The following is a 17315-nucleotide window of genomic DNA, read 5'->3' on the forward strand; positions in this document are numbered from 1 at the left end:
GCAGTATGTACAGTACATTGTATACTGTATAGCCCCTATGGATAATTAACATTTTTTTTAAATATATATATTTCACCAATATCCGTAAAAACCCATAGTAGAGGGATAAAAGCGATATAGCTCTATGAAGCTGCTTGCTATTGTTGACCTCGTACCATCTAATATCCAATAACCCCAGGACGATAAAATCTACTTTGAAAAAAAAAGGCTCTAAATATTGAAACATTTAGGTATAACAGGGCTCGACACTAGTGGCGGTCCGACGGTCCCAGACCGGTAAAAATTGCTGTCGGGCCAGTAGATTTTCAGAAATAGGAAGATTTACTGGTCCGACATGACCAGTAAAAAATGTTCTCGGGCAGTAATTTTTCAAAAAATAGCATTATGCATTATGCATGAGACTCAAGCATTTTGGACTCTTGTTCATCCCCTCAAATCTCTGTCTCACGCAAATATCACAGCCTATCCCCATATACATTGTACACAATGTCTGTGATCTCACTCAGATTCACAGAAAATCTCACGCATAGCTGGTCTTTGAACTTGGCATCTCTGCTTCTGTTTGGTTCAAACAGATCGGGTTTCGGGTGATATCGTCTGAATACATATTAGCCCCACATATGCATTTATGTGTGTGTTGATACACTTGGTTTCTGATTTTCTTTCGTAGCTATTTTAATTGAGCCAAAAAGAAACTGATAAATTATTTATGATGATAGTTTTAGCTTTCTTCCTCTGTTTTCTTCCTATCTTTCCTTCCTTCTTTCTTTTCAATCTTTCTTTGTTTCTTCCCTCTCTTCTTTCATTTTTTGTTACTGTCTTTCTTTTTTATTTTCCCTTTTTAAAGGACAAGACCGACAAGTCCACCCCAACAAAAACTTGATTTGAATAAAAAGAGAAAAAATCAACAAGCATAACACTGAAAATTTCATCAAAATTGGATGTAAAATAAGAAAGTTATGGCATTTTAAAGTTTCGCTTATTTTCAACAAAATAGATATATGAACGAGCCAGTTAGTCTTAGTAAGGATGATAAATGATGTCCATGTAACGGTGGTATTTTGTCAAATCTTATTTCTCAGTTTACTCCAATATGCAGGGTGGTATGAAATGCCTGTAAGTGGATTTAGTTGAAGGATTGTCCCATGAAACATATAAGAAATAAAACATTTCATTTATTACATATCTATTTTTTGACCCTGATGTCACAATTTTTGCCCCAACCCCGTGGAATGACCCAGAAATAAGCTCTTAAGGTTTAAAATTAGATTGTAAATTGTGAATTTGATTCAGCTGATGTACATGATGAAACCAGCAATGTAAATTGCACATAAAATATATGTACATCACATATCTACATGTACATGGAGCCATATCTTCTTCATTTGGAGGATTTTTTTACCTGGTTGTGGTGTCTAACTGGCCTATGTTTATGGGGTCAGGTAATACTCATGGTAACATTGATCAACAGCTAATCAGAACCAATGATTCCATGTAAGTTACCATTAAGTTATTTGGTAATTTTTTATGCAACGGGGCCCATAATATCTACAGTGTAAATGCCATGGTGTGGGGTTAATTTAGGGGGCTAATTACCTCCCTCTGAATTAGCATATTTGACAAAACATGTCCTCAGTTTCTGAGGCAAAACATATCTTCAATTTCTGAGGCATTTAATTCTAAACCTAAGAGCTCATTTCTACATATATAACACTAGTTTATACTATGCCTTGTCATGGTGGCCAATGCATTGATGCAGTGCAGTATGTACAGTACATTGTATACTGTATAGCCCCTATGGATAATTAACATTTTTTTTAAATATATATATTTCACCAATATCCGTAAAAACCCATAGTAGAGGGATAAAAGCGATATAGCTCTATGAAGCTGCTTGCTATTGTTGACCTCGTACCATCTAATATCCAATAACCCCAGGACGATAAAATCTACTTTGAAAAAAAAAGGCTCTAAATATTGAAACATTTAGGTATAACAGGGCTCGACACTAGTGGCGGTCCGACGGTCCCAGACCGGTAAAAATTGCTGTCGGGCCAGTAGATTTTCAGAAATAGGAAGATTTACTGGTCCGACATGACCAGTAAAAAATGTTCTCGGGCAGTAATTTTTCAAAAAATAGCATTATGCATGAGACTCAAGCATTTTGGACTCTTGTTCATCCCCTCAAATCTCTGTCTCACGCAAATATCACAGCCTATCCCCATATACATTGTACACAATGTCTGTGATCTCACTCAGATTCACAGAAAATCTCACGCATAGCTGGTCTTTGAACTTGGCATCTCTGCTTCTGTTTGGTTCAAACAGATCGGGTTTCGGGTGATATCGTCTGAATACATATTAGCCCCACATATGCATTTATGTGTGTGTTGATACACTTGGTTTCTGATTTTCTTTCGTAGCTATTTTAATTGAGCCAAAAAGAAACTGATAAATTATTTATGATGATAGTTTTAGCTTTCTTCCTCTGTTTTCTTCCTATCTTTCCTTCCTTCTTTCTTTTCAATCTTTCTTTGTTTCTTCCCTCTCTTCTTTCATTTTTTGTTACTGTCTTTCTTTTTTATTTTCCCTTTTTAAAGGACAAGACCGACAAGTCCACCCCAACAAAAACTTGATTTGAATAAAAAGAGAAAAAATCAACAAGCATAACACTGAAAATTTCATCAAAATTGGATGTAAAATAAGAAAGTTATGGCATTTTAAAGTTTCGCTTATTTTCAACAAAATAGTTATATGAACGAGCCAGTTACATCCAAATGAGAGAGTTGATGACATCACTCACTATTTCTTTTGTATTTTATTATATGAAATATGAAATATTTTGATTTTCTCGTCATTGTCATGTGAAATGAAGTTTCATTCCTCCCTGAACACGTGGAATTCCATTATTTTAACATTTTGTTCTTCAGGCAAGAAGGTCCTAATCGTCAAATTCGTAAAAATTGAAATATTGTATAATTCAAACAATAAAAAACAAAAGAAATAGTGAGTGAGTGACATCATCGACTCTCTCATTTGGATGTAACTGGCTCGTTCATATAACTATTTTGTTGAAAATAAGCGAAAATTTGAAATGTCATAACTTTCTTGTTTTACATCCGATTTTGATGAAATTTTCAGCATTGTGCTTGTCTGATTTTTCTCTATTGATTCAAATCAACATTTTTCTGAGGTGGACTTGACCTTTAAGAAGTTTTCTTTGGTGGGGTAAGAAATCCCAAATGTTGAATTTAAAATTTCATTAAGGAAAATTTGACAATATGCATATTTATGCTACTTTGGGGCACCTTATTTGCATAATTGGTAAAATGGGCGTTACGTATGGGACAAGTATATAAACTGATAGAAAATGAAAACAAAACTTCTGATATTTAGTCATAGGTGGGACATGGACCCCCTAACATCTTATTACTTTTGGCAGAAAAAAGTGGTGTCATCTAATTAATTACATAAATTAGGTCTTGTCCAAGGATGGAATGTCCCATACGTAACATTTTGAGGATGTTGTTTCGAGTTATTTCTCATAATACAATACTTGTATTGTTGCATCTCTGGGAAGTTCTAATTTATTAAGTATGAAAATGTTATACCACAAAAAGTTTCAAAAATAGAGTTTACTTTTTAATTAAAAATTAATTAAAAAATTGTTACGTATGGGACAACATGTTACGTATGGGACATTTACACACAATGTCAATGGGGAGATTTGTGTGCAAAGTGAATGGAGAAAAACAAATTTCAAGAGTGCTCTAAAAGGTGATTATTTACCTTTTCTTTAGTTTTTAAAGACTGATTTGTTATGAATACTGATTAATGAATACAATCGAAGCAAAAAAAAATTGAAAATGGAAAAATATGAAAAAAAGAAAAAAGAAAATAGAAATACATAAGAAATTCATGAAACCATGAAAATCAAGTAATAAAAAGGTTCAAATGGCTAATTTTCCCTTCAGTCATATCAAATATGTCTCAGTAGAACATTTTAAAAGAAAGATACTCTTTTTTATTTCCATATTTCAAATTATTTCAATTTTTGGAATTATGGGGAATATTGTGTACGTTCTCTATAGGGACAAAATGTCCCATACGTAACATGTCATTGCTTCGTTTAATTAGAGTCTGCAATTAGAGAAATTTGGCATATGGCATGAAACATGCCATAAATTTACTATAGTATTGTGACTTCTATCACACTAAGTTTGAAGTTGTCAAGTGAAATACTTTCAGAGAATTCTCAACTTCAAAAAAATGTATTAAAAATTGTCTTCTCTGCGTCCCATACGTAACGGCACATCTTTCCTCTCCAAAAGGTCAAGGTCAGGGTCAAATGTCACAATTTTTTGCATGATTATTCTTCTCCTAGATGTCTACCATCATGAGGGTATTCAATCTAATCAAAGTCATTTAACACTATTTTTCAGGTCATGCCTGTGAAATGTCCCATACGTAATGAGTGCAAATTTTTGGACTTGCCCATTTTATGATCCTCCTGTGTGTACAAATGTTTGCACCGGTCTGTATCTTCCTTTCTCTTTTTTTAAAGATGAGTTCAAAGATCTCCTGGGTCAAGATATTCCATATCGAGAAAATGGTTTTAAGAATCTGGAGGCCTATCTACGTACCATGCCGACAGTCTGTCAAATAAAGAGGTGGGTTGAGCAAGTACATGTATTCCTAGGAATAATTTGAAAATGTACCTCACCTGCACTGTATAGAGTGGTTTTTAAAACCATCGGTTGAACTCGTGGTGTAATGCAGATTTCCTGTATAAAACTACGCTTATTTACTGCATATATATTTTTTTTAAGTTGAATGCTAATGCACGCTTTTGTCACAGTGCTCCAAATTAACACCTGTTGCCATGGCCAAGAATGCTATTTTATTCATGAGTCCACTCTTTGAAGATTGGACTCATCAATTAAAAACAGTGGACACATGAACAAAATTGTGTGATTAACCATTGCAACAGGCGTCAATTTGGTGCACTGACAAAAGCATGCATCAGCATTGGAGATTTTTTATATACTTGGTAAATAAGCATAATTTTTACAGGAAATCTGCATAAACTATGGGTTACTTTAACCAATGGTTTTAGAAACAACCTTTGTGAATTTGGGCCAAAGTGTGCCCCTGTTTATATTCTTGTATGTCCTGCCCACAGTTGCAGTGAATGGGAATTTTAGTTGCTCCTTCACATTCCAGGGCTCTTTTTGAGCATTTCAGGGGCGAAGTTGTTGTGCGACCCTTGTAATTTTTTTCCCTGGCCAGTATAAAAATAGGATAGTGAAGATTTATTTTCAAAAGCCAGAGAGTCCAGTAAGATTGAGATGGCCATCAATCAATGTTTTTATGTTTCATTTCATGTAGCCTGTTTCATTAAACTTGTCTTATTAACAAAGTTGCAATTGCATTTAAAAGCTACTGAAATCATTCAATTTGATTCGCTGATAGTAAACCTGTTATCACTTTATGATAGTCTTTTTGAAACAGGACCCCGCTTGTGACATTTACTCTCTTGTCCCATCTCATATTTTTGTCTTATTCCATTCAGAGACCCGTCAACTGGCAATACTGTTTGTATGGGTGTAGCCAATGAGGAAACCAAGCATGTGGATCGCCTAGTCAAAAAACAGAAGGCTACAAAGAAGAAGGTACATGTAATTATGCATTACTGTTTGCGAAGGTTTCTGAATACTGACCTCTTTGAATAAAGTATATCCATTAATATGAATCAGGGAACTTGTATCACCAAAGTAGTTTTTGTTTTCATTTAAATCAAGAATGAGGGACAATCTGTGTTTTCACTTCACCTAAGTTGCTAATGGGAGAAGTGACAACTGAAACAGATGCACCACTTAACTAAATTTGGTAAAATTTTGTTTATTTCGTTGACAGTCTTGTATCTAAGATGAAATGTTCTCTGAATTTGATATTTTGCACCTCACAGTGAACTTGATATTCAAAAAACAAGTACAAGCTTATCTTTGTAACAAATTATCCGTGTACAATAATTGATTCGTCAACACATTTTGTGTTAACTGTACCTGTACCTTAGATTAAATTTTGTTGCTCCTTAGATACTACATGTAGGTACTCATTCCTAAACCTAGGCTACATTTGAAGTTTTTTTGGTTGTTTTTGTGAAAGCATACATGTACTTTGATACTGCCCTTGAGACATTCAAGTCATGAATCTTGTAATACACACAGAAGAACAAACATCAGTTGATTGATATATCTTGGAAGTTGTTTTGATGATATTGTTCCAACCAAGATCATGTGATCAATGCAGTGTCACAGTTAAGGTTAAATTTATCCATGAACTGAACTATCCAGCACTTAAAATGTCATCAAATATTTTTCCCCAATATAACAGGGCACATACCTGTAATTTGCTCAAAATCAATTGCATTTTGTTTAAAATACACAGAGCAAGCCTGCACGTCTGCCCAAATATTCTGGTCGATCTGGTAATCGATCTTACAGACCTCCACCACGCCCCAAGCCTGGTTTTCACTCGCAACAGCAGTATCCACCAAAGAAGTTCACCAATTATCCTTCAGGAAGGAATGCTCCAGGGTCTTCTAGTGGTCCTTATCAGGGAAACACTGGTCCTCATAGTGGTACATGTACCTATCAGAGAAATGATATCGCCAATGCAAAGAATGATCGTCCTCGCAGTGGTCCTCATCAGAGGACTCAACGCAGTGGCGGGGGTGGTGAAGGCTGGAACTCAAATCCTCAGAATTCTGGAAATAGATCTTTTGCAAACTCTCAGAGGCATAATCAAGGGGTAAAATACATGTACTTTCTACATTAATTAGTACTTTTGGGTGTTTTTAAAATCTACATCATTTGAATTCTTCATTTCAGTTGTACTTACATGTACTTACGCCTATCTCGACTTTCAATCAGAGGGATGTGGGTTCGAATACCAGCCATGGCGTGTTTAAGTTCAGCAAGAAATTTGCTCACATTGTGCTGCACTCGACCCACATGAGGTGAATGGGTACCTGGTAGGGTCATTTATAGGATCATTTATACCTCATTTTCTTATCTCCTATGATACTAATTTTCTCCTTTTTTTTGTGAATTACTGTAGCAAAAGACACATCATTATCAACATCAACATTCCAGTTCGTATGAGTTACCACCAAGATTCAGGAGACAGATTCACAGTACTGGGAGTGCTGGTGAAGATTCACCTGAGCCTTCATCTCATGAAGAAAGAAGCAGATCAGACAGTGACTACCGTAAGAAACGTGGCATGGTTTTAAGAAATAACAAACTTAAGTTCACAATTGTTTTAATTGCTCCGCTCCGCCAAACATGGGTGATCGGCCAAAGCAGCATATTTTAGGGCTGTCAGTCTATCCGTTCCATTTTCGTTCTGAAGATAACTAAATTATCTGTTAACAGATATACTTCAAATTTTGGCCCAGGCATGTTCATGTCAGAATAATCTGAACCTATACACTTTTGAAATAACTGCCAAATAAAAAATATATTACTTTGGTGAAAACACATATATGGAAGCCAATAAAGTCCACTTTCAATTGACACGAAAAAGTTTGAAAACTATTCATGCTTGAGCGAGCACTGCCCACTGAAACAAAGGGTAGGGAATTATGCTGGGCCGGAATTAGCCTTCCAATTTATGTCGGTTTTTGATAGGCAAATCATTTGAAACGTGCAAAGTTAGGGGCGTTGTGATAAATTAATGATCAACCGTTACCAGTTTTGGTTGTTTAAGCGAATTTCATAAATTCTTAAATTCAACTTTAATGCATGAGTGAATGCAAATTCTGCTTTTTGGGGAAGCATTTCAACTTTATCATGTGGATCTCAGCAATTTGTTCATTGGAGTCAGAAGAATAGGGGGTGAGATAGGACAAAAGTGGGAGAAGTAGGTTGATGGAATTTAGGGCTGGGATGCCACTTTCCGTCTTTATACGGAATTCCGTCTTTTTCCCTCTTACTGTCTGTCTTATTTCCGTTTTTTCTGACTTTTCCTGTTTTCTGAATATTAAAAAAGTCGGAAAGTCCTCCTTTTTCCCCCCTTTCAATGCGATACATGTCGATCAACCAAATAAGCTGATATTTCCATGAGATATTTGCTTTTATACAGTACATAATTTAGAAACGTGCGCACTGCCCACTGCGTTCATTGAGTTATGCTTTATCAAGGCTTCCGATTGGAATTCTCAATATCCTGGCCAATCAATACGAGCGACAAGTTCCGAACACAAGCACATAGACAAGCGCAATACAGCGGCATGAATCGCGATATAATAGCAACTGGTAAATAGTAATACGTCTGTAAGGATGATGACATCATCCAAGATGGCAACTTACGATGACCAACGAAAGGATCGAGGATGACTAAGTTTTTATCATCATTTGAAAGGAATAAGCGGTAACTGCGGTCTAAGGTACGATGTTTCTGAATTTCATATATTTTCTCGTGAATTTGGATGTAATTATTTTTTTATAATGTGACATTTCATGTACCAAAATGTTAGATCTTACGTTACTTCTGGTACGTAAACCAGGGAACTCCTGCCCGCTTCGCGGGTCGAAGCTCCCTGGGTAAGCTGTTACGTTGTCTTTATGTACGGGCCAACAACTCTTCAGTCTATGTATGGGTGAGTAAAGCCAACGCGGTTCAGCGGAACAACCAAAATACAGAGACTGAAGCTTTTGGTCTAGCGTTCTTTTAGAAACACAACTACTGTCAGTTTTTCACACTTTGACTTCAAAGTCATCGATCACAACAAGGTAAGAAGCCACTTGGTCCTCCCCCCTAACTTTGAGGTGGGGGACATACCCCCCCCCAAAAAAAAAATCTTTTTTTTTGCTTGTCAAATTTTTCCATGTCCATTACAAAATTTAAGGTGGACCCACCCTAAATTTTTGGGCTTCTGCCGCCAATGCCTCAATTCACTGTTCTTGGAGTTGGACAATGTCCCTGCCCGCAATAAGGTTCAGTATTTTTGGAAGACACCTAGTGGCGTCCCTGATTTAGGGTCAAATGAAGATTTAGCCACCAACCCACCCTCCCCTCCTGTTGAGCGACTGATTGCTATTGTCATGTACGCGTGAAGCAGGTCACATGACCAAAGTCAAAGGTCATTTATGGTTAATGAACTTTGGCTTTTATGGAGGTAATTATTAGATTTCCGTCATAAGTTTATAGATATAGTTTATAAAATGTGGATATAGAGGTAATCAAGTATCACTGACAAGTCTTGGATGTCATGATCAAGGTCAAATATCATTTATTGTCAGTGAACATAGTATCGTGTTATTATATGAACTGTGTTTTTTTTGTCTCACCTGCGAAGCAAAGTGAGACTATAGGCGCCGCTTTCCCGACGGCGGCGGCGTCAACATCAAATCTTAACCTGAGGTTAAGTTTTTGAAATGACGTCATAACTTAGAAAGTATATGGACCTAGTTAATAAAACTTGGCCATAAGGTTAATCAAGTATTGCTGAACATCCTAGTAGAGTTTCATGTCACATGACCAAGGTCAAAGGTCATTTAGGGTCAATGAACTTAGACCATGTTGGAGGAATCAACATCGAAATCTTAACCTGAGGTTAACTTTTTGAAATGTCATCATAACTTAGAAAATATATGGACCTAGTTCATGAAACTTGGACATAAGGTTAATCAAGTATCACTGAATATCCTGCATGAGTTTCACGTCACATGACCAAGGTCAAAGGTCATTTAGGGTCAATGAACTTTGGCCAAATTAGGGATATCTGTTGAATTCCCATCATAACTTTGAAAGTTTATGGATCTGATTCATTAAACTTGGATATGATAGTAATCAAGCATCACTGAACATTTTGTGCAAGTTTCAGGTCTCATGATTAAGGTCAAGGTCATTTAGGGTCAATGAACTTTGGCCGAATCGGGGGGTATCTTTTGAATTACCATCATAAAGTTTATTGGTCTAGTTCATAAAACTTGGACATTAGAGTAATCAAGTATCTCTGAACGTCCTGTGCGCGTTTCAGGTCACATGACCAAAGTCAAAGGTCAATGAACTTTGGCCGAATTGGGTGTATCTGTTGAATTACCATCATAACTTTGAAAGTTTATGGATCTGATTCATGAAACTTGTACATAAGAGTAATCAAGTATCACTGAACATCCTGTGCGAGTTTCAGGTCACATGATCAAGGTCAAAGGTCATGTAAGGTCAATGAACTTTGGCCATGTTGGGGTTTTTTGTTGAATAACCATCATATCTCTGTAAGTTTATTGGTCTAGTTCATAAAAAGTGGACATAAGAGTAACCATGTATCACTGAACATCTTAATAATAATAATAATTAATAATTAAGACTTATATCGCGCCAAATCCACTCTGTAGAGTGCTCAAGGCGCTTTTTAGGAAATTATAAAAGAAATTAAGAAGAATTGAACAGAAATGTTTTGAGGTAATTTTTGAAAGTTTCAGAAGTCAAGCACTGTTTGATGTTATGAGGGAGGCTGTTCCATAGTTTCGAGGATGAGTAAACAAATGATCTTTCACCCCAAGTTTTGGAAACTTTGGGGGTAACAAGAGAATTGGAAAGGGAGGAACGTAAGGATCTTGAAGGGGTATAACTTTTGATCAGTGAAATAAGGTACTGGGGAGATGAGCCATGAACACAATGGAAAGTTAACAACAAAATCTTGAACATAATACGCTGTTTTATTACAGGGAGCCAATGTAAGGATCTTAAAATACGAGTAATGTGAGTGTGCCTGGTGGATAGAGAAACGATGCGAGCGGCAGCATTTTGAAGTTTCTGAACTTTCACTAACTGATTCTGGGGTAGATTAAACAATAGGGAATTTCCAAAATCAAGACGGGACGAAATTAAAGCGTGAACCAATTTTTCTGTGGCCGGTCGAGACAAGTAATTCCTTATAAAACCAATATTTCGCAATTGGTAGCGAACTGATCTACAAATAAAAGAAATGTGATTTGACATTGTCATGTGAGAATCAAAAACTATACCCAGATTGCGACAAGAACTTGACAAATTTACAGTGAGACCAGAAAATGAAATGGAGTCGATGTGGATTTTACTAAGCTGTACTTTGGAGCCAAAAAGAAGAAATTCACATTTGGTTGGATTCAATTTAAGAGAGTGAGAAGTCAGCCAGTTGTGAACATCAACCATGCAACATTCAAGACGATGGATGGAACTTTCTGCAGCTTGTTGATTCGAATTAAAAGAAATCATGAGTTGGATGTCGTCTGCATAAATATGGTATTTTATGTTATGTTTCAACAGAACTTGTCGCAATCCGGATAAATAAATCGAAAAGAGAGTTGGCCCGCCCACAGAACCCTGTGGTACTCCACAAGAGAGAGGCAAAGCATCAGATTTATAACCGTTGATACAAACAATCTGAGAGTGAAATGACAGATAAGACTGAAACCACTTGTAAGCCTCACCCTTAACACCGAGTGAACTAAGTGTGTTCAAAAGGATAGTGTGGTTTACCGTGTCGAAGGCAGAGGACAAATCTAACAGCAAAAGAGCTGTGGTGTTCCCTTTATCCATACTTTGTAAGATATAATTAGACGTGTCAAGAAGTAGTGTTTCTACGCTATGATTAGACCTATAACCTGACTGGAAAGGATCGAGCAAATCATTATCTGAAAGGTATTCGGACAATTGAGAGAACACAATCCTTTCAAGAATCTTGAACAAAAATGGTAAGTTTGAAACTGGGCGGTAGTTTTGGAGGGAGTTTTGGTCCAGGGAGGGTTTTTTTAACAGTGGGGTAATGAGAGCAACTTTCAGAGAGGGAGGAACGTATGCCTGTTCTATACTCATATTAATTAGATGTGAGAGAATTGGAGCAACAGAAGGGGAACAATCCTTAAGTAATCTAGTGGGAATGGGATCTGACTGACATGACTTGGAAGGAAGTTTACGTAAAAGTAACATGATCTCGTCAGGAGTGGTAGGTTGGATAGTGTCAAAGGAGGAGGAAGTGAGTTGACTGTGTGGAGACTCATCTGGTGCTAAGCTATCGCAGATCATCTTGACTTTGGTCTGGAAGAAGTGAAGGAAAGTAGATGCCATTTGCGAGCTGTCAGAGTGGGAAGGAAGAGGTGATGATTGTCGACGATTCAGCAGCCGATTAGCCACAGAAAAAAGTTTTTTAGAGTCGTCGTGACAGTCTTCAATGATAGCCACATAATAGGAACGCTTTGCCCTCTTCACAAGGGAATTGACAAGGTCACGCTGGGCAGAGAAGAGTTCCGAGTTATAACGATGTACAGCGGTGTCGACACAAAAATCTGCACTCTCTGTCCCAGGAGCAATGATGTCACATTTAGTGATGTCGTTCGCAAAAGTCACCCTGTCGATGTTGTTGATGTTGCGACTGATTATAGTGGACTGGGACCGACTCGGCTTGGGAAAGTTGACCTTCCATAAGATGGCAGAGTGGTCTGAGATGCCAGGTATGACTCGAGGCTTCGATAAGAGAGCTCGATCATCAGAGTCCCTAACCATGACAACATCAAGGATGTGACCTCTGTCGTGTGTTGGAGTATCAACTAGTTGAGAGATGGCGTGACCGCTAATTAGATCATTAAACTTCTGTGTGTTGGGTGAAGAGTTATTGTCTAGGTGAATGTTCAGGTCGCCAGTGATGATAAAAGGTGGAGTTCGATATATGCGTCTATCCAGGAAATCAGAGAATTCATCTAGGAATCTGGAAAAGCTATGTCCACCAGGAGGCCTGTAGATTACAGAGATGTCCATGCAATTAACATTGTTGGAGATGGTTGCGGATAGACATTCAAAACTGTTGAAATTTTCATGCGGCTTGGTGACAACTTTAAGACTGTTCTTGTAAAGAAAAGCCACTCCACCGCCACGCCCAGAGACCCTTGGACAATGCTTGAATGTGTAGGAGTCAGGACACAGGTCACCTATGACTGCATCGTCATCTGAAGTCAGCCATGTCTCACTAACACAGACAAAATCTAATTTGTGATCTATAACAAAATCTTGAAGAATAGTAGCTTTATTACGTAGTGACCGGGAATTAATGCTGGCAAATTTAAGATGCCCCTTTAAGAGGCATCGTCCTCCTCTCTTGCCCCGATGGGTCCTCCGCCTTCGACAAAGTCTACTGATCCCGAGAGACACCAACCGGTCCCATACAATGGGATTATCTTCTCGCCATCTTCCCGTGGAACAACTATCCCTTATATTAAGGGCATGAAGTGTCTGACTATCATATGTAAAATGTGAAGTTAAAGTATCAGCTGAAAGGTTGGATCCACTAGAAGGCCCAGGGTTAGGGTTGATGTCTCCCGAGATCAGTAGCAAAATGCGAAATCTAGAAAGAGAATTAGCATACCGCTGAATGGGTATACCAACATATTTGTGCTTTCCATTTGGATCAGGTTTAACAGCATTACATGTACATGTACCAGTAGTATAATGAACAAGTTCAGTTGTGACAGACACAATACAAATGGATACAATAGATGCTAAGGCTGTCAGCCTAGCCAATTTCATTGTGAAAGTGCGCACAGCCGTACACTGTACCCTATGCAGTACAAGAAATGGTCAACATGCATGTGAAGATGGCTACTTACTTACAACACAGTAATGCAGTGGTGAAATCAAAAATAGCAAATATACGAAAAATATAGCAAGAAATGAGATAAAATTTGTCTAGTAGGTTCCTGGAGTCGTACACCAGGACATCAAATAGCAATAAAGATAAAACATATGCTTGAACAATACAAATTAAGATAGAAACTAAGAGCTCTGTGGGAAGGCATCCACCAGGCGCACTCAACCCAAAAAAAAAAAGTTAGAGTAGTATTCTAAGTCAGCACTGCTGCTATATTGAACCGCGTGATGCAGGTGAGACGGCCAGAGGCATTCCACTTGTTTGTTGAATAACCATCATATCTTTGTAAGTTTATTGGTCTAGTTCATAAAAAGTGGACATAAGAGTAACCATGTATCACTGAACATCTTGTGCGAGTAGTATTCAAAGTCGGCACTGCTGCTATATTTAACCGCGTGATGCAGGTGAGATGGCCAGAGGCATTCCACTTGTTTAATAATTATGTTACTGTAGTTTTCAAAGTCCGCACTGCTGCTACATTGAATCATGTGATGCAGGTGAGACTGCCAGAGATACTCCTACTTGTTAATATCCCCTCCCCCCTTCTACATGTACAAGGGCCATGACAGAAAAATGTTGGCATTGATCTTGTTATATTAAATTATAACAAATTGAAGAATAAAATATAAATCTTTTGCTTTTTCTTAACTTTTATTGTAAAATAATATTTTAACTTTTTGACTTTGTCACCATGGCGTTTGAATAAATAGGATGTTCCATTTGAAGTACATGCTCAGAACGTTTGGCACCATAATATCTCCCCCCCCCCCCCCTTGCCAAAGAAGTTTCATGTGGTTTCTGTGAGGACAGGCCATTAAACTTTTATGCATTCTGAAATTTGTATGGTGTGGGCTCAAATGATCAAATATGTTGGTACCTTCATTTGGTAGAACATAAGTTTAGGTCTACTAATATTTTGAATTGAGTCCTAAGACTTGTTTTCTGAGTTGAGTATTGAATTAAAGGAATGTTTCAGACAAAAACATTTTTTCCCTTTCATTAGCTGTGATGGAGGAGAGTAATAACAATCAGCATGACAGAGAAGAGCTGCCCAAGGAGCCCCCTCAGCAACCACACCAGCCTCCTCCTGTAGATGACAAGATTGTTAGCTGGGTCAGTGAGGTCAGTTTCTTCCTTTATTGTGATGGTTTACTTTTTTTGTTAGCCATGATCATATAAATTGCTTCTAACAAATTACATTATTAGATTATTACATGTAGTTATGTTATGAATGAGATTGTGTATCTGAAGCCAATATGTTGAAACCCGTCCAAAACTTTGATAAAGGGTCAGTAATGTGAGTTTATTCTGAAGTATACTCTAACATGCCACTTGTACCAAAATGCAGTGGTTATTTGATGTCTTTGCCAGCTATTAGAATGCACATTTCTGCCATTCCTTGAGCCGTTTCTAAAAGTTCCTATTTGGCATGGCATCTATTGCCCTCACTTGGTAATGTTTTATATTGTAATTTTAAAACAACCCTAGAGTTGAGCACATATATTGCAAATTTAGCAAACTGGGTATTAGGAAGCTACAGATGAAAGGTTATATCTTGAAATTTTCAGCGCATTCCATACATGAGAAGGGGATTTGTTTAAACAAAACAAAATTCACAACGCGAAAATTACACAGGAGCTCAGAGCAATTTCGCCCCTGAAATTCTTCCTTAGATATTCTATTTTTCCGTAAAATCTGTAAATTCATCCAATTTAACACATTTTTTTATAATAACATTTTTTAAAAAGTGACATCCACTTTTGGGGATTCATTAAAACTAATAAGGATATGTTTTCATTTCTATGGTAATTTTTTTTCAACGGGCATTTTTATATGGCAGAGATGCTATTTTCATACTTCTGAGCTAGAGTAGAATGCCATGTTCATGCGATTCTTTTTTTAAGACATTGGCAGAAAAGACTGGAGGGCTGTGGCTGAGTGGGCTGAAGAAGCTCTACAAGGAGGAATTCCAATCAACTATGGAAGATGATCTCATCCACAAACTCTCAAGGCTTAGTTTATGGACCGCTGAGGAAATCGGGTAAGCATGCCAATATCATGACGATGGATGGTGGTGCTGATGAATCAAAATAATTTCTGTCTTGGATTATTTTATTCCAATTAATATCACATTTACCTGTTTGGTGTTCATAGTTTTTATCTTGGTATTAATTAATAACATGAATGGAATATTTTGTATGAAATATTTTCTGTTAATTTGTTTATACATGCTCATTCAGAAATTAAAAGTGGGAGTTTTTAATTAAAAGTGGCAATTCATCCCCTTATTTTAAAGCTAACACTGCGAAAGTTGTACACATCACTGGCTATGTAGGAGTATGAATAGGAGACAGAGAGTCATCGACCGACCTAAGATCTTTACTGTAGTTGGTGCATACATAGTCAAACAGCTACTTCAATAATCTTTAATATCCTGGATGTGCTGCCCCTACCCCCAGAAAAAAATGAATTGAAAATAATTGAATGAATGAATTGAATAAAATTAGATATAATATAGGTCCATTCATTTTTTTTAGTCTGCAATTTTGCATGCTCTTCTTTGATACTTAAGAACAGCACTAAATGGGGGCCCATGTCTACTACCAATAACACATATATGTAACCATTGCTATAATATTCAGTTACCAGGGTCTCTCCATTGATTTAAGTAAGGTATAATTCATGTTGATGTTTAATATTATACCCAGTGTATTATTACCATAAATACATGTACATCTAAGTCTTGAATCTGTTTATTTATCAATTCATTCTCCTGTTCTACTTTATTCTGTTTCATTGAAGGGCAAGAAAACATTTACAATGTTTACATTATAGAATCCTTGTTGGAATGATATACATGTGTGACTAATCACTTAATTGAATTTCATCTTCATCCAATGACCTCATAATCCTTGTCTGTGAATGCGAACAAGATATGGCAGGTGGGTTTCTTATACTAGTTTCACAGTTTGAAGTGGTGGTATATGAATGTGCTTGCATAGTATAGCTTTGTATTTTTCAGTTTTTCAGGGACTTGTTTCTCTCATTTTTCTGCTACTAAAATCCACTCAAGCTTCGTTCAGACATGGTAGAAAGATAATTAGATAACATTTAAACTCTCTAATTTTATCCAAATTTCTTTGGACACACTCAAATTACGGGTGCTTTCAGACATTGTCACTACTCACACTGGATGGCATTATCAATCACCAATGGTTTTCACTCAGTAATAAGACATTCAGTTGTTACCCCAACATGCAATAAGCACCAAGCTACATAGATCTTATACTCAAATCGTTGCTGGATTTCCTTGTTGAGTGTTGTCATGCCATGCCTGAACAATGCTTTAAGTATCCTAATGGAGTAAAAACATGTTGATAACTCCTTTCTCCCCCCTCTCTACATTCATCCCAATGCACAGGTGTCAGAGTGATCCCATTCTTTATCTTAACCTGAGAGTAAAGGATTCTAAAGCCCCTTCTGTTGACCTCCGCACTAAAATTAAAGGGAAGAGTCATCGGGTCACTGATAGGTGCTTGTTTTGTGCATGCCAAAGAGATTTTCCTGTCACCTCTCGCTAACTCTTTTCACTATTTTCACTTACACGTAACATCACTATAAA

General features: G+C 37.1%; 1 protein-coding gene across 3 annotated transcripts in view; it reads left to right on the forward strand.

Moving 5' to 3' along the window:
• The window catches only part of LOC121415585 (tudor domain-containing protein 7A-like), a 62228-nt gene that overhangs the window by 25536 nt on the left and 19377 nt on the right, over positions 1-17315 (forward strand). The window contains exons 2-8 of one of the 3 annotated variants that reach the window (XM_041608857.1): positions 4565-4670; positions 5573-5672; positions 6451-6813; positions 7123-7273; positions 14697-14815; positions 15598-15734; positions 17115-17225. In XM_041608857.1, the coding sequence (XP_041464791.1) occupies positions 4565-4670; positions 5573-5672; positions 6451-6813; positions 7123-7273; positions 14697-14815; positions 15598-15734; positions 17115-17225 (1087 nt within the window). Of the gene's footprint in view, positions 1-4564; positions 4671-5572; positions 5673-6450; positions 6814-7122; positions 7274-14696; positions 14816-15597; positions 15735-16626; positions 16636-17114; positions 17226-17315 lie in introns of all 3 variants that reach the window. The other 2 variants (XM_041608864.1, XM_041608873.1) reach the window with 2 other exon arrangements.

The sequence above is a fragment of the Lytechinus variegatus genome, chromosome 1, assembly GCF_018143015.1.
Source record: "Lytechinus variegatus isolate NC3 chromosome 1, Lvar_3.0, whole genome shotgun sequence".
Lineage (NCBI taxonomy): Eukaryota > Metazoa > Echinodermata > Echinoidea > Temnopleuroida > Toxopneustidae > Lytechinus > Lytechinus variegatus.